Source organism: Botryllus schlosseri, chromosome 1 (assembly GCF_051294905.1).
Source record: "Botryllus schlosseri isolate E-star chromosome 1, Bs_hap1, whole genome shotgun sequence".
Classification (NCBI taxonomy): domain Eukaryota; kingdom Metazoa; phylum Chordata; class Ascidiacea; order Stolidobranchia; family Styelidae; genus Botryllus; species Botryllus schlosseri.
This window is the reverse complement of record NC_137236.1, coordinates 24,763,060-24,786,518: the sequence shown is the minus strand read 5'-3', so window position 1 is coordinate 24,786,518 and position 23,459 is coordinate 24,763,060. Positions and strand designations below refer to the sequence as shown.

At 39.1% G+C, this 23,459-nt stretch overlaps 1 protein-coding gene across 1 annotated transcript; it reads right to left on the bottom strand.

The window, feature by feature from the left end:
* Positions 1 to 619: 619 nt before the first annotated feature.
* On the bottom strand, positions 620 to 23,014 carry LOC145434323 (uncharacterized). The gene is made up of 6 exons (XM_080311690.1): positions 22,846 to 23,014; positions 22,535 to 22,702; positions 18,622 to 18,789; positions 7,059 to 7,226; positions 4,928 to 5,098; positions 620 to 952 (listed from the first exon to the last, which is right to left on the bottom strand). Exons 1-6 carry the CDS (start codon positions 22,981 to 22,983, stop codon positions 890 to 892), a joined length of 876 nt encoding a protein of 291 aa, XP_080167816.1. The 5' UTR covers positions 22,984 to 23,014; the 3' UTR covers positions 620 to 889.
* Positions 23,015 to 23,459: the final 445 nt, after the last annotated feature.

Here is a 23,459-nt window from a genome sequence, read left to right as displayed (position 1 = left end):
ATTTTACATGCATATCTAGTAAAATGTGGAGATAACGATCTCAAAAGAGAGTAAATGCCTAAATATTAGTTATTTAGTATAATCCAACAAGCGCAATACATCCCACGCGATCAGATAATCTCTGACTACTTTGGCGACGACAGTGAAACCATCACGTGATTGCAGATATGTTTGTTTACTAATTTGCTATACGAAAAGAGATCATGAATCGATGTCAGTACAGTAAGTTAATCAGCACGGAAGACTACTTTAAAAATCAAGCGACTTCTATGAGTAAATTTCAAACTAATTCATGAAACGGCAATTCATGAACTCTACCACACTACAATTATTATGCTACCATGCATTTCTCAAAATACAAACAAATACTTGTTGCTGATGATGAATCGCTTCCACAATAATATAGTTTGCAATTTTCGCGACGTCATTTTTACGGGACTTCATTTATTTTCGATCAACAATTCTGCAACGTTCTATTCAAAAATATCAACATTGATTTTAGCCGTTCTGGCCCTAGAGTGATTAATTGTACGTGGATATCTAACATTGCAGAGAGATGATGATATTTCATGTACCTTCAATACAATCTCGTAATATTGATTCACAAACATTCCCCGCCAGTTTGACTTCAGTTTAAGTGACATTTTGGAAACTGGAATTCATGAAAATCGTTCAATAATACTTTTGGAATTGTTGAAGGTAAGGAGAAAGTGCTGAAGACCGCAACGCATCTTCCTTTCTTGAATTTCGGAATTACTTCGCGGCATTAAGTTTTTCACAATTCGTAAATTTTCCCAGTATGAAATTTCCGTCTCATGTGTTTATTCGGCGTCGATGAATTATTGGTACTTTGCCCTCATTTAATCTTGATATCATCAAAGTTGCGAATTTAGTTCCGCATTGACGCACGCTTGTAAGCGGTACTTCCGTCCGGAAATTGTATACGTTGTATCTGTAGAATCACACGAAAACAAAATCAGGGATACATAATGCAGAGAAAGGTAATTCCGGTATATATTCTCGAGGCATTCAAAACTAATAAATACATGAAGTTATCAATGAAAATATATACGATTGAGTACAGTGAAGCAAGCTGATGTAGTTGTTGTCGAAGACATGGCACCAGATATGAAATCACCATCCATGAACTAAACAGTTCAGCAATGATATTCGCCGAATCAAAAGAGTACTGTTGTAAATACGATTTCACATATAACAGCATCCATGCACCCTTTACGTCAAGCAACAAGCCGTGACGCACGAATGGTCAAATGGTACAGGATGTTGCTGCAAGAGAATATAAATGCAGACTGAACAAATACAAATCGCAGTACTAATGGTGATTGTGTATAATCCATATAAAATGAAATTCATATTATCTACGAAGTGGAGAATAAACTAGTTCTTACTCCCCGATTTTGAGCACTGCAACCGATGAGTTTGCACTATAATATTGGTGGATTACGACATATTTGTAGCTCAGTGGGTCTTAACCCTTACTGACAAGCAGAACACCCACGCGAGTTTTCAAGCCTCCACGGATCCACAAATTTCGCGGAGTCATAAATACAAAAATCTACCAATACACATGTAAATCAACACATCAAATCGGCCTACATTACTATATATTATTATTGCACAAAATGGCCTTTACATAAAAAGAGTGTCAAGAGATGAAAAGCAATAAATAATATAGGTATTAATATAAGTGGAAACTAAAGTGTTGTTTTTCGCCATTTATGCCATTTTGTCCCACGGTCTTGACGTAATTTAAATCAAGCGATAACTAAATGAACTTCTTTCGATCTGTGCAGCGGCGGTCGACATTTCCTATAACGAAAGTATAGGCGACGTAGGGTTAGCGTTCCAATAAGGAATTTGAAAAGATATGTGGAAGACATATATAATGCTCGTTTTCAACTATGTGCTTAACTGTGTCGATCACGCTGCATTCGTCGCAAATTAGATAGTCCGAACAACCGATTCCATATAAATGGGAAGGTACTCCACAATGTCCTGACCGTATTCGAAAGATAAGATGTCGACTTTAGTTGGTATCTAGTTTTAAAATATAATTTTCAAACAAAAAGATAACCTTGGAAAGGTCATGTTCAGTTAAACGAAACATAATGACACCAGTTTCCTAATTGCAAGTGAGATGATCAATATTGGGGAGATAATTCACATATCATTAGGACGAGGTATCGATTTTGAACCCCAACTGCTTTTGCGTACACTACTGCTCTTATCGAAGTATACGGCACCACCGCAACGAATCGTAATGTATTGAGAATTGAGAGCAACACATTAATGTTTGGAGTCGATTTAAAATTTGCGGCCTTGAAATCATTGTACATAATGAAGGAGTGACATGGAATTAGGGTTACCATAGTTTTGAATCGGAAAGGGGGCCACTTTTTCAAAATTTTGAAACCCAGAATTCCGGAGAAAAATCAAAGTGAATGCGGGGATTAGATTATTGGGTTTCGCGCCGTGAGTGGAACAGCGGCCATATCAACGTACGCAAGAGTTATACGATCTATGAGGACCGTAACTGCCGCACCTAAAACTCCCAATTGCGGGAATCTCAAAGATGGCCAAAATTCTTTGGTCGTTTGGTTGTTGTTGGAGATTTATTAAACTTGAAAATTTTCGTCGCCCTTCGCGCGATTTCATTAATTTGCAGGTCCACATTTGTAATGATCAGTAAGTGAAAAATGCACATATTTCAGAGAAGCAGGCATATCGGCACCAGCGATGACCACGCCATTAACGACACTATGACTCTAGTATAGGAGGTGGGCCAGAGAACATTTTCAAACCGGAAAATGGGCCACGGGCAATGAACGACTAAGAACCCCTGTTCTAGCTGCTCGCAGATCTCTGATCTCGAAATTATCACGAAACGGTATGATTCTCAACATCTAATTGTAAAATTACTTATGGGCCAAGACGAAGTGCGAAAACACTGCTAAATAAAGTGGAGTTGTAAAGAGGAACTCACGATTGTGCCCTACACTGACGTAGATAGTAGACATACGCCAATCGCCAGGCTCATAAAACCTTCTCCATTTGACCAAGACAATTTATCGCACGACCACAAATTTTGGAAAAAAACATGTACCCATCCGAAGCTACAGCGTTACAAATTGTGGAATTATAAATTTTATTGTGCTCGTGGTCATGGAAAATAAGTTTCTAATTTTGAATTGTGAAGGGATCCTGCAAGAGGAAGTGGTTTACTCGGTTGCGCGGGAATGTGCAATGCTCCACCGGCACATCTCGCGTTCGTCCTTCACCATCAGTAATTTCTGCCTAATTTCTAAGCTAAGTCATTCGACATCATAACTTGAGGATGTTATAAATATCTAGAATGAACGATCTCGATAAATAACCGGGAAAGCTGAGGAATTCGCGGTAATCCCTGTCGCGGACCAAGTGCGAACCTTGCAAGACAAGGATATCACATCTTCATCGCTCCCGGACTTAACACCAGTATAGAAGCGATAAAATATATCAAAAATCGTCATCAATAGTGCAATGTTTTTTCGAGGCATGTTGTACTTCGCACCGACGTCATCACTTTTCTTCAGGCAACAAGCCCACACCATTAGTTCGTCGTAATGCCAAATCCGTCACAATGATTTTGGGGCTCCGAGAACTATGAGCACTGCATAGCCTGCAATTCCGAAACAATAACCGCAATATCTTTCGATTGACCGGGGTTTTATCAAATTTCGTGGTTAGGAAGCCAGCCCAAATATTGGCGCAAATCGCCTTTGGTCAAAATAATGGAGAAGGTTTGGGACCCAAGCGCAATCAGGCGTGCGATTTGGTTGTGTCTAAACTATAGTAAAGGAAACCTGGCGCTAAAAGAAGGAACGTTAGTAACGTTCAATTCAATTCAATTTATCGCTAACAATTTCATCATTTCGATACACCACAAGACAGCGATACAATGAAAGATAGGAAGGTGTCGAAACGACTTGGAGTGGTCTTTGAAATCAAACAGACCTCTGGCCTAGGCGATGTAAAAAGAAGCATGCACAATGAATGAAAAGTAAACTAATATAATATAAAAGGACTGGTTCAGTTCAGTTCAATTCATTTTATTATTAAAATTTCATCATTGAAAAACACCACAATGCTGCGATACAATCAAAAGATAGGAAGGTGTCGAAACGACTTGGAGTAGTCTTTGATATCATGCACCCACCAGGGCCTAGGCGGTGTAAAGAGGACGCATGCACACTGAATGAAAAATAAAGAATTTAACAAAAAATGACAAGCGACAAAATTAGGTGGCATGTGACGGTAGGCGAGATCGATATGTCAGGTCGTCGTCCGGTAAAGTAGAGGGCTGACAAGTATTCATTCAGCAGAAGTTGATTGTGTGTCGTCTTGAATGTTGACATGCTTGTCGACTGACGGATAGACGGCAGCATAGTCTTGCATACCTCAAGTCCGGCATATTTGATAGATCTATCATCTTTCGCGTCGATCATATGATGCTTGAACGACGAGGACGCACGTGTGCAGTACTTATGCATTTTTGATACCGAGGTAAAGAAGTCATTGAAATTTTCGGGGCAATGACCACAGTGGAACTGATACATAAGCTTGGAAATTTATAGTTTCCGCATCTCTTATATATATTTAGGACAGCGTTGCAATAAGTTCATCAGTACTAAATGATGAAAACAGTTGCTGTATAATAGTGATTTTCGAAACGACGTTTTAACGACTTGTACAGGTACACGCGCAACAAGGCGAGGAATCCTGATAGATTCCAGTTTGTAGATCCAAAAGATTTTCGTCGCGGGACGTAACGTAAGTACTCCCTGCCGACTCCAGAAATGGAGGGATTACCAATGCAAGCTTTCAGTGAATAAAATATTAAACACTTGGTACAGAATCAGTATCTGACCTTAGACTTTTCGAGGTGAAGTGTATCTATTAGTCTTTGCGTTCTTTTAGCATCAATTTCCAAATTAAATAGAGCCAGCATCTCCCCAACAACCGCCATCAAGTCGCACAGAATTGATATATGATCATCAGTTGCAGTTATATTTGACCAATCAATCCCAAGTGTAGGAATCTGAAATCAACATGCATAGATCTTGTTATATTCATTTCACGTAATAAAATATACCTTTCTTATAAATCGGGCGATTATTTTTTGACCTATCAAAATTAGAATTTTGGCATTTTCTGACATTGAAAAAATATATATAATAAACTATTTAATTGGGCATTGCTTCACAAAATGCTAGACGTGGAGCGCTTATCTGTTTGGAACTGTTGTTACTTAACGAAGTTTAAGAATTCAAATGTTTTTTTGCCTTTCGGTGAACTTATAATTTGAAATCTTACACATTGTATCAGTTTATAGGCCTGCTGTTGTAGATGACCAATTAACTAGTCATAGTGAACGATAAACCACCAAATGAAACAAATCATTTGACTTGGCGCGATGAAAATCCCATCTATAACGGAGCGAAATTTCAGTAGGTCTGACGTTTTTACAAGTTCACGCCAATATCTCAAATCTGAATATTGACTGTGTTGTCGATATTGGTTATCATAGCATAGTGGTTATTTATTTTCTATTCTTGCTAACTTCCTTCGTATGGACAGACAGTTCCAATCAGAAATGCAGAAAAGTAGAGATGGTTGGAACCCTTGAAACGTTCTGGTTCGTGTGAACGCGAACCTTTTTGTGGGGTTTCATCCCAGTGTTTCTCAAAGTGGAGGCGTGAAAACATCTGAAAGGGGGCGATGTCTCCTGAGCGAAACGAAGTGTATGATTTCAGCATGAGTCGATAATTTGTGCCGAATTTTAGCTAATTGCCAAATCTCTTATATTTCCTTACTTGGGCATGGCTCAAACGTATCTTATCCTTAACCAGGCGTCATCAATACGCGGCCCGCAGTTTGAAATGATGATATTGATTTCAGTTTCAAAATATTGTTGTTGCTGTTTGCAAAATAAGCTATTATCTTGTTCCTTGCATCATTATTCCTCGCTAGCTCAAATGGCTACAGCATTCCATCGAGTAAGAATCAGCTGATATGAATCGGCCATTCGATATAATTCCATGACGTGCAGTTGCCAAGACACTGCAAATACCGAGACGCTTATAAAAGAGAATTTTACTCCCCACAAGATGGAGCTTTGCCGGGAGATATAGCCTTTCAGCTAGTACAGTGTCTCGCTACAGGCTACATCCAATATTGATTCCTTATTCGCTTAAAATCTTAGTCGTGTATCGTGTGCAGCTCATGTTTCAAAGGTACAATATAATATTAAATTTGTGATCATGATATTCGTATTTCTTTATGAAAGTAGTACCTTTTTTGTTGGAACTATGCCCGTCGCCAAAGTTAGAGAGCACAGCGTTGTTCTGACGTAAATGAGTAATGGTTGCTAAAAGTGTGGTTTGTTTTGTCTCGATATTGCATTCTTAGGGCCCACGGCCTCAATGAAAATTGAAAAGTGGCCCTCTACCCGTTTTGAGTTGGCAACCCCTGCCCTAATCCAGATCAAAAACCAATGTCACGGATAGCACACCATTCAAACTTTGCAGTTCTTCGAGAGACAAACAATTTTTATTGTCCGGTCGCAGGTGTTCGGCAAGAGAACAATCAAATTCAATTGATTGCCTTTGGGCGGTCATAAAATCTAAAATGCCATTCTACAAAATGTGTCCTAATTGAATACACTTTAAGTGACCATATCGTCGGAGTGGAATCAAAGCGACTTATGTTCATTTTTCACATTTTGGGGAAATTTACTTTGCGTAAAGTTTTCATCTTCTTTCGGCCATATATTGGCCCCGATTGACTTTGAATTATTGAAATAGACATAACCATGAAAAGTTTTTAAAAACTTGCTTTTTTGGAAGTTTTATAAATGGACCTTCAAAATTTGGAAACTGGACATAAGTCACTTTGCGACGATTACTCTACGTTCTACGCCATTTCGATTTAAATTCTTTTTTCTTGAACTTGAACGCCAAATTTTGTCAAAATTAGGTTTCCTAATATTATCAACTTACCAATATGTGACTTTCCTTGCAACCCTTACCCAAGCTTTCCAATTTCTGCATTGACAAATCGCAATATCGGAAATACAAAATAGTACATTTGGTGATTTTGACGATATTTGCCACGTCGTAATAAGCGTCTGGAAGCATTGTACTATCCATGATGTTCAGCCTCGAAAGCTGTACGAAACAAATATGTGTGAATTATACTGAAAAGTGATTTTGGCTTGGGTTATATTATATCATTCTAACTGGCATTGATATAATATACTTTCGACATATCCAATGATGTGATGAATTGTATGCTAACTAAGCATCAACAAATTCATATAAATGCAGACCCGAATAAAGAATAAGGCAATAATTTCTAAACTATATTGAAAATTTGCAGAACCATCTAAAGACACCACACAGTCACATATGATTAATTGATCAAGCGCGACATATGGATGTGAGTTCGAACCAATCGTTCGTCTTTTAAATACATTTAAGGTACCCAATCCAATTGACAACCAGGCATATAACTATTCAACCATTCCAGATAAAAAAAAATGTCAAAGTAATAAAGCTAGTTAGCATTCTTTCTAATATAGTTGTTATTGTTACCGTGATCGACTCAATGAATTTGTATATTTTTTTATTTTCATTTCCGACATATTGCACAAATATATGCATTACCACATGTTTGCATCGCCATGAACTTTTAATAAAAGAAATACTATTGAGGATATGTCGAGTAGAATATAATGATCGCTTATAAACTGTCTACAGTTGGAATATTAACGATTGAACGTTGTGCAATAATCAAATGTGAGTTCCGGATTATAAGGAACTGTAGATTTAGCAATACGAATACAGTCATGGTCCGTAAATATTGACTCCAGAGACTATCTGTTCATTGCGGTCTTCAAAGCGAAGGCAGCAAACGCCGTTTTATTCGTTAAAAATCATGTCCAATCCTCGAAACAGTTTGCCGTACACCACATACTTTTTTATGCAGTTTACATATGTAATTTTCAGCATGTGACAAACGTAGAAAATGGTCAAAGCTGACACGGGCTAGCTACAGAATTAGAAATTTTCATGTTTTTCCTTAACAAATGTATTCGCTAGCTACTATAATTATTTCGAACTTGTCTATTTTTACACGTGCGCAGAGACACATATACCACACAGAATTATGATATAGTCTTCTTATAGCCCTATATGGCAGCGGTCACAAGCACCCAGCCCGCCCAAACTGTCACGTGATACATTTGCAAATCCCCAATTAGTAAAACAAGTCAATCAGTGTCCAGTGTCGGTGCTTGATCAGTCATTACCGCCCATAAGCGATGAAGTCCGGGCATGTCAAAAATGGAAGGTGCGGGCCAACTGCCGCAATTCCAAAATAGATTCGGACTACTAAATATTTGTATACCGAAGTCAGTGGTGAACCCATCATCTTAGTCTGTCGCGAGCAGGTCGCTGTGGAGTATATTTTAAGTCGGTTTGATGACAAAAAACATGAGGATAGACACTCCGCTAGGGGATGGCGAATTTGCCAGACACTGCTAGTTTCCATCAACAGCAAGGCTAGATCATCAAGCTGCACACTACTTGAGTGGTATCCTAAAGTCATGTTAATGTCTTACTGGAAGAACGGGTCTGTGGAATAAAATATAGTGTAAAATTATGATGGTACCGTTGTCCTCAATTATTATGTTGATTACTCGTCACTTTCTCCTGTCCTAATATCATTATATATTCTGAGCAGCATGTGTGACTAATGTAATTAACTGTGTCAATTCATAAAATCAACTAATACCCGAAAATATCATATAAATTTTTTACACGGCCCGCCCACGTATTTCCTGCTTTTAATTTGAGCAGCTGGATAAATAATTGCCCACCCGTGCTATATGGAGTATATGCTAGATGAAGTTAACCAAGTCGCATGATAGGCTTACGCCAGCGGTTCTCAACCGGAGGTCCGCGGATCCCTAGGGGTCGGCGAAGCAATTTCAGGGGGTCCGCGAGACCTCTAAATTTTCAAAAAGGCTGATAACCTAATTTTTATTATATTTTTGAATTTGAGAAAGCAGGAGGCAGTTTCGCACCACAGCTGCTAAAACCTCATGACTCGTATCATCATAATGATAGTCTGACATGGACTATCGTAGTGTGTAAACTTATTTCCAGTGCCAGTTTTCCAATAACCTGCTGATACAAACATATTGCTGTTTATAGACGTTTTATTGGGGTTTGTGGAAAAAACTAAGATATGGGGAGAATAACATCAATCAGGGTGGCTTCGTAATGTCTGCGATACCCTTTCGATTTGAACTTGACAGTCTCGTCAAATTAGTGAACAGTCGTTTGAAATAAAAATTTCTGAAGTATTTCCATAATTTGTCCCAATGCAGGGAACAGCTTCTTGGAGGTACAGAACTTTATTTTACAATTGAATAGTATATTCATATGGAAATGAACCCGAATATTTTCGGCTGACACTCGTCATAAATCGGACAATGATATACCTGCTCTTAAAGCTCGGCTATCAGATTTTGCGCATTCTTATTGCGGATGCCCTATCTACAAAGCTGATTATTTGATGAACAAGGAGTGTTTCGTTGCTATCAAGGCCTTACGCTCCAACCCTGAAATTCATATCCCCAGTTATATTGATATGCAGCCTTGTCTTGTTAATGTTCAATTGTTCATGTTCGAAAATGTTTGCTCGTAAAATATATATGTAAACCAGAACAGAACAAATCGTTTCATGACAGTCTTTCTCTGGTTGGAAAACTTGGATGCGTTATTTGGAGCATAAAATTTGTCTATTCTTTTAGATTAGGATTTCACTTTGACGGTAGAAACCTCTGCGGACCCATCCAAATGCCGTCACGGGCCGAATCCGGCCAGCGGTCCCTATATTGCCCGTCCCTGCGCTAGATGCTGGACGTGATATGTTCATAAAATACTTGTTTCATTATTTTGGTGCCATAAATGTTGCAATCACACCTAAAGTATCGTCGGAGGCGTTATGTGTTAATATTGCATTAGCCTTCAACTATCTTTTTTGAAATGGTTTTCGGCACTCCTCGTTCATATCAAAACGAAGTCGCGGATTTTCAAGACACGACCACGTACTTCAATTAATGCAGCAGCAAAATTAGCTTTTAAATAATAAAAGTCCACCAATTTCTACATTAATAATATCATGTTATCTTCAATAAAAATCATTATTTTGCTGTTTATCACAAGCCTACAGTTCATATTTGCACAAGACAGATGAAGGTTGCACCATAATAGAGCTAAATCGAAATAAAACTTGAGGGGGTCCGCGAGGGTTTGTAAAGGTCAAAAGGGGTCCGCGAAGCCAAAAAGGTTGAGAACCACTGGCTTACGCAAATTTTGATCATGTTTCCAGTGTCGATTATGTGCCTATTCTAGCACCAAATATGTCGACGAAATTGCGACTCTACAAATCGTCATGTCCGGTAATTAGTGGATTGGTGTACTCATGCCCAAAAACTCAACTTCTCCATCAAATTACGATTATATGCAACTTTAATATTGGAAATCATATATATCGTGTATTGTCCAAACTGGATCATTGACGGATGTACATTTAGAATGAATCCAAGCCAATTTTCAACTACCTCTGTGATATATTGAAATAGCTTTGATTATTTTATACCGATCTAGAGCAGGAGGTTATCACCAGTAAATCGCTTTCTACTTTACAGATGCAGGATTCTCCGTGGTCTATCAATCCCACGAGTAATAAAATTCATGACAATATTGCCCTTACACCCAATAAGTCATATGGTTTGTATTGTGCGGATCTCGATTGGATCTTGCAATCTACCGACAGATCACGATCGCCCTGATGTTCACACCCAATCTAAACAATTCGCCTTTAAGGGACATTCTTTCAACTTACAGATAGATGGTTGTCTTTACATCCAATGAAGAATTCAGAGAGCTTCCGTGTCGTCAATTCGCAGTTTTGGAACTGTATCGTTTTGCAAGATGTGGTCTTGATTGTGATCGCGATTTCACGAAAACTTTCAGCGGGCATTTTTGCATCGCTTATACACAGAGTTGAGAGCTACAAAATAAGCATTATTTACCATAACGGATTATTTTACAATACTTCTGTACAGTAGATGACTGTTTCTATACTCCCTCATATTCAGGCCGTGTTATTTTTGGCATATGCCAAAACTGCCAAAAATAACTTATTTTTGGCATTTTTCAATTTTTATTTTTGGCAGTTTTGGCATTGTCCTCTAAATAGATAGTTTCAGACTCGAATTAGTTATAAAAACGCTTTTTTGGGTCAGTTAATCAAAAGAAACCACAAAATGTGCAGCATCCACTTATAATCAGTGCCAACAAACAATAAGAAGAAGAAAAAACCTAGCGATTTCATAGGTTAATAATATCAAACGAAACCACAAAATGTCCAGTATCTACTCGGAATCGGTGCCAATAAGCAAACAGAAAGAAGAGCCTAACAAACACGTTCAACACCTGGTGGTTATAGCTGTTGAATAGACTTAAATTGTTTGCACTGTAACAGTAGGGTTACCATATTTTGGAAAGCTAATAGGATGACACTTTTTCAGAAATTTCAGACTTGCAAAACCAGAGAAGAATTCTCGAAAAACGGTGAATTTTTCCCACTTTGTGGTCGGTTGACTAAAAAAAAGAAGAGCTCAAAATACCGTTTTTCACTCCACATTGGCAGGTGGTTGACTAAAAAAAAGAGTCAACTTTCCAACCAGCTTCCGCAATACCCGCCCGAGCGTCCCTTTGGTGCTGATTTACGCCATGTCAGTCGCATTTTGCTATAAATATTAAATATGACCTGAATTCTCAAAAAAGAGGACAAAAGGGCGTCCTCCGAGGACACTTTCAAGAAAGTCAAAAATGAGGACAAATCCTCTTAAACGAGGACGTATGGTAATCCTATGTAACAGTGCTTCCAAACTCAGGTCAGCTAAGTTTCTCCTGAATTCATTTTTCGCCCAATGAATCTGGGAAATATCGGCTTCTACAGTAGCCGTTCAGGGAAAGAATGTTGCCAGTCCTCCACAAAAGGTTTTCAGAGCTTCAAAATTTTCGCAGGGCCGAACCGGCTTCCAAGCATCATGAAAAGAGATCACTTCGTTAGTGTCATCGATCTCATCGCGGAAAGAATTTTCTTCCCGATGTCTCTCAAAACATTCTATCTTGTAGCCCGGCCATCCCATCTCCTTCAGTCTACCGAGATATTTTCGGAAGACTTTAATATTACCAACTCACACGGAAGAGTCCTGGGAAGGGTAGCTTGTTTAAGAACCTTGACGCAACAAGACTGTCTGCCAAAGCGAGACTGAAGCTCGGACAGAAATAACCAGAAAGTTGGCTGCGTCACAATGTTCAACTCGATCACAATGCAAAAATCGTTGTTGATTTTGGGGTTCCAGATCCATGAGCAGAATAGAATTTATATTTTGATAATGAGTAGAGCGGCAGCTTTCTATTGATACCCGTTTTACCAAATTTAGCGCTCGGCAAGTCGGTCAAAAATGGTCGTAAAATTGCCTTTGAACAAATGGAAAGTATGACCTAAACCAGGGGTCACCAACTCAAAACGGGTCCCGGGCCACTTTTCAAATTTCGTAGCGGCCGCGGACCACACAAACTCGATATCGATATAAATAGGCAACCACGTTCTAAAACTCTACTTCAGCACAACTATGTGCTACCTAACAACAGCATAGGGGCCCTAAAGAAGTAATATTTTATTGAAGGAATACAAATATAACAAAAAATCATTATCATCAATTTTGTTTTATTTTGAACTCCGAGCTGTGCAGGATACCTGGAAACGCTTTTCAGCAACTAAGGAATCGATATTGGGGCCAGCAAGATACGTTACTTGCTGAAAGACGATCTTCAGAAAAAGCTTGAAATTGTGGCGAAGCCATAAGCCAGTGGTTCTTAAACTTTTTTAGACAGCCGCCATTTGTGATACTGAAAAACTTCGCGCCCCCCTTATCGTCATATCACAAAATGCAACCAGAATGCTAGCAATCCCAACGTATAGTTTGTAGGCCGGGAAGGGACTGTTGATGAGACTTCTATAATATGAATTCCGGACTATAGACAGAGCAACAACTACGAAAATGAGTGAAATCGCGCGAAGCGCGAAAAAAATTCAGCTGGGCGCAGCTCCGTGGCTCCGTCAGAGGCTTTCACGCTCCCACAAGGGGGATGCACCCCTAGCTTAAGTATCACTGCCCTAAGCCGTTTTCTAAGCGTCTCGGTCTTGTCAGTGTTTCGGCCATTGCATGTCAAGGCAATAGCTCATTCATATCACCTGATTCTCCGATGGAATGCTGTGGCTATCGCCACAGCCATTTTAGCTATAGTGACGGATAGCGATGTTGGGCAACGGAGAATAGCTTAGTTGGAAACAACAAAAACAACAATATGTTGAACGGTAGTCAATTTCATCATTTCAAAATGGTTTTCTTAGCTTTCTTCCAAAATCTCAAATCAAGTCGCGGGCCGGACAATATGACCTCGCGGGCCGCGTGTTGGTGACCCCTGACCTTAACCAAATGCAGTCAGCTGTTCAATCTCGCTGTGCCCACACCATTTAGGACACCATGCTTTCACCCCTAATGGGTTGGTTGGACCCAGATTAAGAAACCCGCCCTTGACACACGCTCTTCTCGCTTGTAACGCGGTCCTGTTAACACAACACCATGAACGAAATACACTATATTGGCAGGCCGTGTTATTTTTGGCATTTTCAAATTTTTTTTTTGGCAGTTTTGGCATCTGGCTCCTGAAATGCCAAAACTAACACGGCCTGCTCATATTAGAAAGGTCGCGAAACATGAATTACCAACATGCGTAGCAATGTGCTTGCGTTTACGGTTTACTTTTAAGAATTAATTATTGGTCTGAGTAATTTCATGACAAAAATGCACCCGGAACTTTCGTAAACAATTAGGTCATATTGAATAATAGTCAATCCATTGACCGTTGTCTTACTATCAGTGGCGGCTAGTGAAAATATAGGGTGGTGAAGCAAGGAGTGTACGCGATTTTAACTGTCTAAATGACGTCACAATAGTGTATTCCGACGGGAAAATGAGACTTGGTGGTGGTCACACCCAGGCCCGTAACTGCCGCACCCCAAACCCCCCAATTGGGGGGGGGGGTGAGCGCGAAGGGGGCCCAAAATTATTTCGTGAATTAGAATAAATTTTATAGTATTTTTTGAAACTTTACGCAACTTTTTCAAAAAAAAATTTCGCGCTGCGCGCGATTTCAAGTTGCCAATTATATTGATTTTGAGGTTCTCTTCACACAAGAAAAATACGCCAGATTTATAGAAATGGGCATATTGGCGTTGGCCATTAATGCGCCACGACGCACCAAGACATATAAAGTAGGCCATGTAACATGCCACTCCAAGAAGGGTGCCAGAACGATCGGCAGCGAGAAAACCTTGGCCGAAAAGGACTGCCCTAATGCTGACCGAAAACTTCGCTATATACAAAATACTGTCTTGGCAATCTGAACCTCACAAGACAAATATCATCCCACAGGGAAAAATTATATGCCAGTGAAGAAATACCGATTTGAAATCGTGTGCGTCTTTTAGTTTCGTAGCCTACGTTATGGCGATTCTATATTTTTTAATATAGCAGACAGGAGGTCACGAAATAACATCATGTTAAGGAGTCATACCGACGGGCCCTACAGTGTCCAAGACACCTCACTCAGCTCTACCGGTAAATCTGATTACGTGAGCAGAGAGGATGAGAAGTTGATAGCAATATATATGCAATTCCCGATCTTATTGACCGATTTTATCATGAATTTTTTTAAATTTTCGCGCTGACTCACTAGGCAGTAAAACTCATTTTCGTGGCGAACAAGGTGATGGGGGGTAGGTTTATCACCCTATGGGAGCCCCAGACCTAAGATTTTATGCGGGGCCAGACCAAGTACTGTTTCATTCCTGCCAACGGGTATACGCCCGAAGATGTTTAATTATAATATTGAGGGGTCCTACCTTTTCAACCACACCTCACTCAGATATATATACCTGTAAATCTGATTACGTGAGCAGAGAGAGGATAAAAATTGATAGCAACATATATGCAATTCCCGATCATATTGACCAATTCATGAATGAATCATGATGAATAATAGAAATTTTTCGCGCTTGGCGCGTTTAGGCGAGATAAGCTGACCCCCCCCAACGGCCGCCAATGCAGACGCTAAGTAAGTAGCAGTAAACAGCGAAGAGGCTGAGGGGGGTCAAGAAGTTCGGTTCATCAACATATGGGGGTTCTAAGACCAGCGTTTTTTTTGGGGGGGGAGTGGCGAAAAGAAAATATAAAGTACAGTAGTTTATACCTGCATATTTTAACGTTCGTATCAATAGGCCTATTGCGCGCGGAGTGATTTCATAATCGCAAAATGTTCAGTGATGAGTTCATTGAAATCTGGAATACCCAGAATGAAAATCGTGAGCACATTTATCGCATCGAGCCTAATTTAATTACGGCTGCAAAGTTTATGGTAAGCGATTTTTGAACTTAGAAATTTTAAAAGCTCACTAGTGGTTACTACTTCAGAAAAAGATGTATTGGAATATAAACAAGTCAACTGGAGCCGAGCAATGTCGAACATTTGGTAATATCGAGATACCGTTTGCAGTAGACCACATGCTTCGGATCACGACGCCGAATTTCGGTCGAACTAGAGATACTGCCCCTGGCACCAGCAGTGTAAAAGTGAATAACAAGGCGTCCTTATCCTCTCTTATACGTCAGCAATTCATTTTTATCGACATTCGTGCGCTTTCCTCCCACGTACGGTTAGATCGATGGAAAATTTCTAATCTGATACGGGCCGAGTCTTGCGTAAAAATACCGAATTAAAATTTGTCGTAGCACAACGAGAGATACTTTCCTACATTCTTGGGTAGAAAGTGCATGTCCTTACTAAGAAAGTTTTCAAGAATGGAGAACGAACGTTCAACAGCAGCAGTTGTTGACTGACAACGCTCAAGTTGTGCGTTCACTACTCGTGACACTCCGTGTTGATTCAATTTGACAATGTTGGCTACATCACAGTTTTTCATCATGCGCTTCTTGATATAAGAATGCTGCAATGCCCAAGAAGTCTTTCTTTAGGATATTGCGGTACGTTGACCATAACACCATGTCTACCATTTGCTTTATTTGACCGTTTATGACTCACAATGAGCAGACAATTGGCCGTTTACAACTGTAGGCCTCTGAAGTAGGCTACAAGCTTAAAAATATCAAATAATTTCACCGACAGCACAAAATCTACGAAAGAAACGAAATGCAGACGTCAAAAAAATTTGACTTTGTGAACAATTTTGACCAATTTTCTCCTAACTCTACTATTTTTTACAAAACTTTGACAAATTTTGGCATGTCAAAAAAAAATCGCCCTACTTATCAGATTGACTAATATCCACGAGGATCTTTCGTAAGCGAATGTTTCAAAGAGGAGAGTATAGTCAATCCAGTGTATTACTATATTTGCGACTCGATCTGTCCAATTGGTAGCTGGAAATAGCAATATAATCCCGGTATTTATTGAAACATTGATTCTCTAATGTACATGTGATGATTTTTGAATATTTTTGTATTTGACGATACCTGAAAACTGTTGTGACGAACGCATGCAACCCGTCACCTTGTTCTCTGACGCGTAAGCGGCGTCTTATAAAAAGCTCAAAAGTGGTCAGTACTACAAGACGGCAAATACGGAATCAAAATTAAGTAGGCCCAATATCGGTCAGGTGTAAATGACCATAGTAGTCGACACACCATGAATACCACAAACAACAACGACCACGCCATAAACATATATATAAAATAATTGGCAATGAGGTTAAAAGGCGAATTTCCAGCAGAAAAATCGCCGAATGCTGTAGCAATATTGCAGATCAAAGTCCATTCGACGAGCGTACCAAAACTGCCAGTATACGCACAGATGACAACATCACTTTTCAGATGAGTCACCTTCATTTTCTTAGCCACACGAACCGAAAAATTTACTCAAAGTAACTGCTGTATATTTGTAAAAAGTAACTGATAGTTGCATGTAGTACCGTTGACTTCAAATCATCTGTCACCCCGGGTGACCAGCGTTATCGATGAACTGATATTGTAGTGGTGTCTTTAAAATTTAGCACAGAAATAGTTAATGAGCGAGCGAAGTGTTTCATCACAGGATATAGTAATACCGAAAACTCATACGTAAAATTTATAAGCATCCATATCCACTTTGCACTGCAAGTGACATGGATTTATAGCACGCATCGAAGGAATGGGTGGAAAATGCTACCATACCACATCTTAGCCAGAAAGCCGGGTAATTAGTTGCACAACATAGCCGAATACACTGGTTCCTTTTATGAGACAGGCTAACTTTGCAATTCTAGGGGAATATATATTGGCATAGTCCAAGTACGTAGAAGTAGCAAAAGTGAGTTATTCAATTATTAGGAATTAGTATGACGTTATATGTCAAGCAACATTGCCTAACACCAGCGGGAATAACTGCTGGCACCATCTCTAGTAAACTAATTTTTTATCAAGACGTTCCGAAATCGTAAATTAATAGTATATTTAAACTCAGTATTTATGCCAGTCTCGACAGTAACTTATTGTGCTATTCGCGAAACCTTAACAGGTTCAATTTTGCCAAGAATGTATGAAAAATCACAATTTTCAAACATTACGTCATAGTAAAGAATTTCAGGAAGATGTCACACAATGAAAACGGATCTCTGAGTCAAGTTTTAGAATAGTAGATGTGTTTCTTTGCAGGGATACTGACGTAGACAGCACGTAATTATTTCAATTTTAACAGCTGTCCTTTACAGCGTAAATAATGTCGAGAAAATGACGCTAAATGAAAGGCATCATGTCTACGAATTTGCTGATTCATTCTTCTCACACCAGCAGCTCTTGTAGCCATGACCTTTTTATTGAAATAACGATTGTTTCCTATTTAATATATAGGAAATCCAACGATGTAGTGTACAAGCTGTATTATCGATGGCGGCGTATGCAGAACGGATTTGCATAGCACTCGATATTAACTTCATTTTCACGTACCGGTCTCATGCGCTGGGATACCCTTAACTATCATTGCAATTCTTATCAGTGCGTTGTAATGATGTGAACTGCTTTTTTCAACTGTACCCCACAGGCGGGCTTTGCTTGCAGCAATCAAAAGCATCACAAGATTATACGGGTGGGTCACTAATTCATTAGCCAATTTTGTGCTGTTTACTCATTATTTGGAGATTTCTAAATACTTTTCCAGCACCCAGCACATAAGTCAGCCAGTCAGTCAGTCATAAGTCCAGTCCTGGGAATAAGAACTGCTAGTATCACTCGTCAAACCCATTATTTTTGGTATTAATATTGTTGCGTGATCTGCGGGTAGGAATTAGAAACCTAACGAAAACTTCGCGGGCACTCGTGAAATTAGCAATACACGTCTTCTGTACAGTAAATAAACTTACAGATAGATCGTTGTCTTTACATCCAGTGTAGAATTCAAAAAGCTTGCGACTCGTCAATTCGCAGTTTTGGAACTGTATCATTTTGCAGCATGTGGTCTTCAGTGTGATTGCGATTTCACGGAAACTTTCAGCAGGCATTTGGGCATCGATTATAAACAGAGTCGAGAGCTAAAAAATAAACATTCTTTTCCAATACCGATTGCTTTGCAACTATATACTATAAAGTGGATTATTATTTCTTTACTCTTTTGTTTAATAAAGGTTGCGAAACTGGAATTACCAATACACGTAGCGATGTCCTGGCGATTACGATTTTTGTTTATATTTTACTTATCATATTGAGCAATTGAGTCAAATAGGAAATAGTCAATAAAGTGTCTTAGTATATTTGCGCCCCCACCTGCCTAATTCGTAGCTGGAAATAACAATGAAATTTCGGTGTTTAACGAAATTCTGATCCTCTAATATAAATGCGATATTTTTAAAATATTTTTGCATCTAGTGATCCCAAAAAGCTGTTGTGACGAATGCACGCACCCCTTCCCCTGTTTTATCGCGCCATAAACAGATGTATTTAAATATCTATATAATTGACAACGAGGTTACAAGGCGAATTCGCTTGCAGAAAAATAGCCTACTGATGTAGCAATGTAAAAGTCGATTAGATGAACGTACCAAAACTGCCAGCATACGCGCACACAACAACACTACTTTTCAGATGAGTCACCTTCGTTTTCTTAGCCGCGCGATCGGGAAATTACTCCAAAATAAACTGATGTATATTTAACAAAAGTAATGATAGTTGCATATATTACTGTTGAATTTATATCATCTGTCACCTCGCGTTATCAGCGTCATCGGCGGAGCTGCTGTGGTAGTGGTGTCGTTACAATTTAGCGCAGGAATAGTTATTGATCGAACGGAGTGTTTTATCACATGATATAGTAATACCAACAACTCGTACGTGAAATTATAATGCAACCATGGTGATTTTGCGCCGCAACTGCTAAGAATTTAATGCAAGTATTGAATGAATGCTTAGAGCAGGGGTCGCGGGCCATTTTTCTAAATTTGCAGAGGCCGCGGGCCGCATGACTTCAATAGACAATGCAGTTTAGCGACCCCAATTTGATAACCCTACGTCAGTATATAACTCTGTGCTCTATAACATGGTTGACGGGCATAGGAAATAATATTTTATTGAAGAAAAGCAAATACAAAAAAAAATATCAGAATCATCAATTCCATTCTATTTTGAACTGTGAGCTGCGCACGATACCGGACAACACTCTTCAGCAACTAAAACATGGGTGGGCTAACTTTTTGCTAGTCATGGCAGCATTTCGATTACTTGTAGCCTACGGCCGCGTGCATAGTCGTGATGTAATAACTGGAGGCGTATAACGTACCATGCCCTTTGCCACTGAATTCCGGTCCAATCTATTTACTCATATCGGCTTACACTTCGCACCGAAACCGTGAGTAATCAAGTTATGAACAGTGACGGGGAATCGTACCGGAGTCGCGCGAAGCGCGAAAATTTTTTGGTATTCATGGGTGAATTTCGTCAATATTATTATAGTTTCAAATATTATTATCAAATATTTATCCTTTCTCAGCCCATGTGCACATATTCACCGGTACAAATTGGTATTTCTTTAAGGTGTGCAACCCTTTCCTCTGGTGTTCGCATCTGTACTGTAGGGCTCAGATTACAAATGACACTACTATATTTGCAGGGATACTGACGTACACAGCGCGAAAACATTCTCATTCTCATTATCTGTCCCTTCCAGTGTCACAAATGTCGAGAAATAAATAAGCATAATGTTTACGATTTTGCTGATTTATTCATCTCACGCCCCGCAGTTATTGTCGTCATTAACTCTTTCCATGAAATTATGATCTTATCGCATTTTAATCTAGGAAATCCACCGATGTAGTGTACAAGCTGTATTATCGTTAGCCGCGTATCCAGATCAAATTTGCATAGCTCTCTATACTAATTTCATTCAAGCTACGGCCGAGATTCGCATAAATACGGGACTCCAATATTTTTTTTCATTACGAGCTCGGAAGAAGTTCATGAAAATATAGTTTACTAGAGATGTTGCAAACATTTATTTACGTTGGTTTCCGGCATGGGAACCGTGAGCTACATGTCCACAGACTAATATTTGAGGTTTTCCCCTGTGAAAGTTTTGTTTGAAGTACCAGTATTTTCCCATAATCTTAGCAGTAAACGTAAACATTCTTGAGATAGTAACTGCACCGGGATGACAGCAATGGAAGTTTAACCCAAACCTAAGAGGTAAATTGCGACTTAATAAATATTTAACAATTTCGATAACGTTGCTTGACATATCACACCATAATAATTCCTAATAATTAAATAACTCGCTTTCGGTACTTCTACGTACTTGGACTATGTCTATATATATTCCTCTGAAATTAAAAGGTTAGCTCTGTGTCATAACGAAAAACCAGTGTATTTGGGCATGTTGTGCAAACTAATTATTCGACTTTCTGTCAAAGCTAGGGTAACATACTCGAAGCCAGGGGTCACCAACACGCGGCCCGCAAGGTCATGTTTTGTGGCCCGCGACCTGCTTTGAATTTCGGAAGAACGCTTGATAAAGCATTTTGAAATGCTGAAATTGATTTCAGTTTATACAAATTGTTGTTGCTGTTCAAAGTAAGCCATTCTCTTGTTCACAATATCACTAGCTGATACGGCTTCGGCGATGATAATATCATTCGAATTTGCTGATACGAATGGGAATATTGCCTTGATGTGCAATGGCCCACTTACTGCCAAGACCGAGACGCGTGAAAAACGGCCAAGCTTTACGAAGAAATAAGTTTCCAGCAAGAACAGTCTCTAGCTAACCCCAATATCAATTCTTTAGTCCTGGGTTAGTCAATCTGCTGCAGTAGAAGGAAAATGATGCGGCCGCCGACGCTTAATTCAATTTGGATGTGATGTCGGCCGTCAATATGTAAATTGAATTTACGAACTGACTCCCTAATTAATTAGAGGATTGAATTTTGCTTGAAATTTGCATCGCGCTACTCGTGATTCAATGCGAGTTGATTTGCGATTTTAATATAGTAGTGTCATTTGTAATCTGAGCCCTACAGTACAGATGCGAACACCAGAGGAAAGGGTTGCACACCATAAAGAAATACCAATTTGTACCGGTGAATATGTGCACATGGGCTGAGAAAGGATAAATATTTACACAGCGCGAAAACATTCTCATTCTCATTATCTGTCCCTTCCAGTGTCACAAATGTCGAGAAATAAATAAGCATAATGTTTACGATTTTGCTGATTTATTCATCTCACGCCCCGCAGTTATTGTCGTCATTAACTCTTTCCATGAAATTATGATCTTATCGCATTTTAATCTAGGAAATCCACCGATGTAGTGTACAAGCTGTATTATCGTTAGCCACGTATCCAGATCAAATTTGCATAGCTCTCTATACTAATTTCATTTTAACTTACCCGTCTCATTTACTGGCTACCCCAAACTATCATCGCAATTCTTATCAGTGCGTTGTTATACAGTCAACTACATTTTCCAATTGTTTCTAAGATGCGGGATTAGCTTGCAGCGCTCAAACGCATTGCAAGAGTCCACGAGTTGTTCAGTAATTCATTTTGTCAATTTCTGTTGTGTGCTCATTAATTTGAGGGATTTCTGACTATTTATCCATCACAGAAGTCACTTTGAACGGCCAATCCCCGGAATAAGTAGCCTACTGTCAATATCAATCGTCAAACGCATTATATTCTGCGATTAGTATTATTGTGTGATATGCGGAGAGGAATAAGAAACCAAATGAAAAATTAGCAAGCACTCGTGATACAAGCAATGCACGTTTTCTGAACATTAATCAAACTTACAGATAGATCGTTGTCTTTACATCCAGTGTTGAATTCAAAAAGCTTCCGACTCGTCAATTCACAGTTTCCGAACACGATTTCTTCGCAACTGATTGACTTAAGTGTAGTTGCGATTTCGCTGTAACATTCAGCGGGCATTTTGACATCGCTTATGTGGAGCTTCGAGAGCTAGGAAATAAGATATAATCATCATGTCCGAATTATTTACAATTACAGTGTATAGTTTAAGGTCGATTTAATTCTTGGTACTTCCTTTCATAATACGAATTATTTATATCAAAACAAATCAATCAGCAAAATTTGCAACTTACAGATATTTTAATATTCTTGCCTGTTTCCGTGAAACTTTGCAACTTTTGTTTCGTCAAATCACATTCTACAAAAAATATTGTCGAGCATCCCGTGATGCTGATAATATCCGCAACGAAACCGTAGATATCTGGCGTCATCGTACAATCACATAACAACAGACTGGCAAGCTGAATTATAATGATGCAACTTGTCAGTAGTGATTAGTCGAAACCATGATATAATTGCTCGCTGGAATGTCCGACATTCATTTCGCGTAGTCACCCAAAAATAATCGAGAGAGTCGATGCAAATCATCGAACGAAAATATAGCAAAAAATATTAAGTCGGTGAATTTCTATGGTTGAAAGATTATCGAGTGTGTATTAGCGACTCAATGCTCCGTATAAAGCTATTTCCTAGACGTGGGAATGCATTACTAACCAGACTAGCAAATTTGAGACGGTACATCCGTGCTGATCTGCTCCGAAACAATTCTTATCGCATTCGATACAAATGCACGGTTCGATACTGGCTTGTCCAATATAGAACTTGATTCTTTTGTGCTTGTTCTACTTCAGTCGGGTTTTGCGTTTCTACTCCTAAATTGACCACCTTTGGCCGTAGCACAATGCAA

Bases quoted from the DNA above. Each gene is read 5' to 3' on its own strand.
- LOC145434323 (XM_080311690.1), bottom strand. From the start codon at position 22,983: ATGACGCCAGATATCTACGGTTTCGTTGCGGATATTATCAGCATCACG. The intron at 18,790-22,534 runs GTAAGTTTGATT...TTTATTTTTTAG, and splicing joins GTAAAGACAACGATCTATCT to CTCTCGACTCTGTTTATAAT. The intron at 7,227-18,621 runs GTAAGTTTATTT...TGTTTCGTACAG, and splicing joins GTAAAGACAACGATCTATCT to CTTTCGAGGCTGAACATCAT.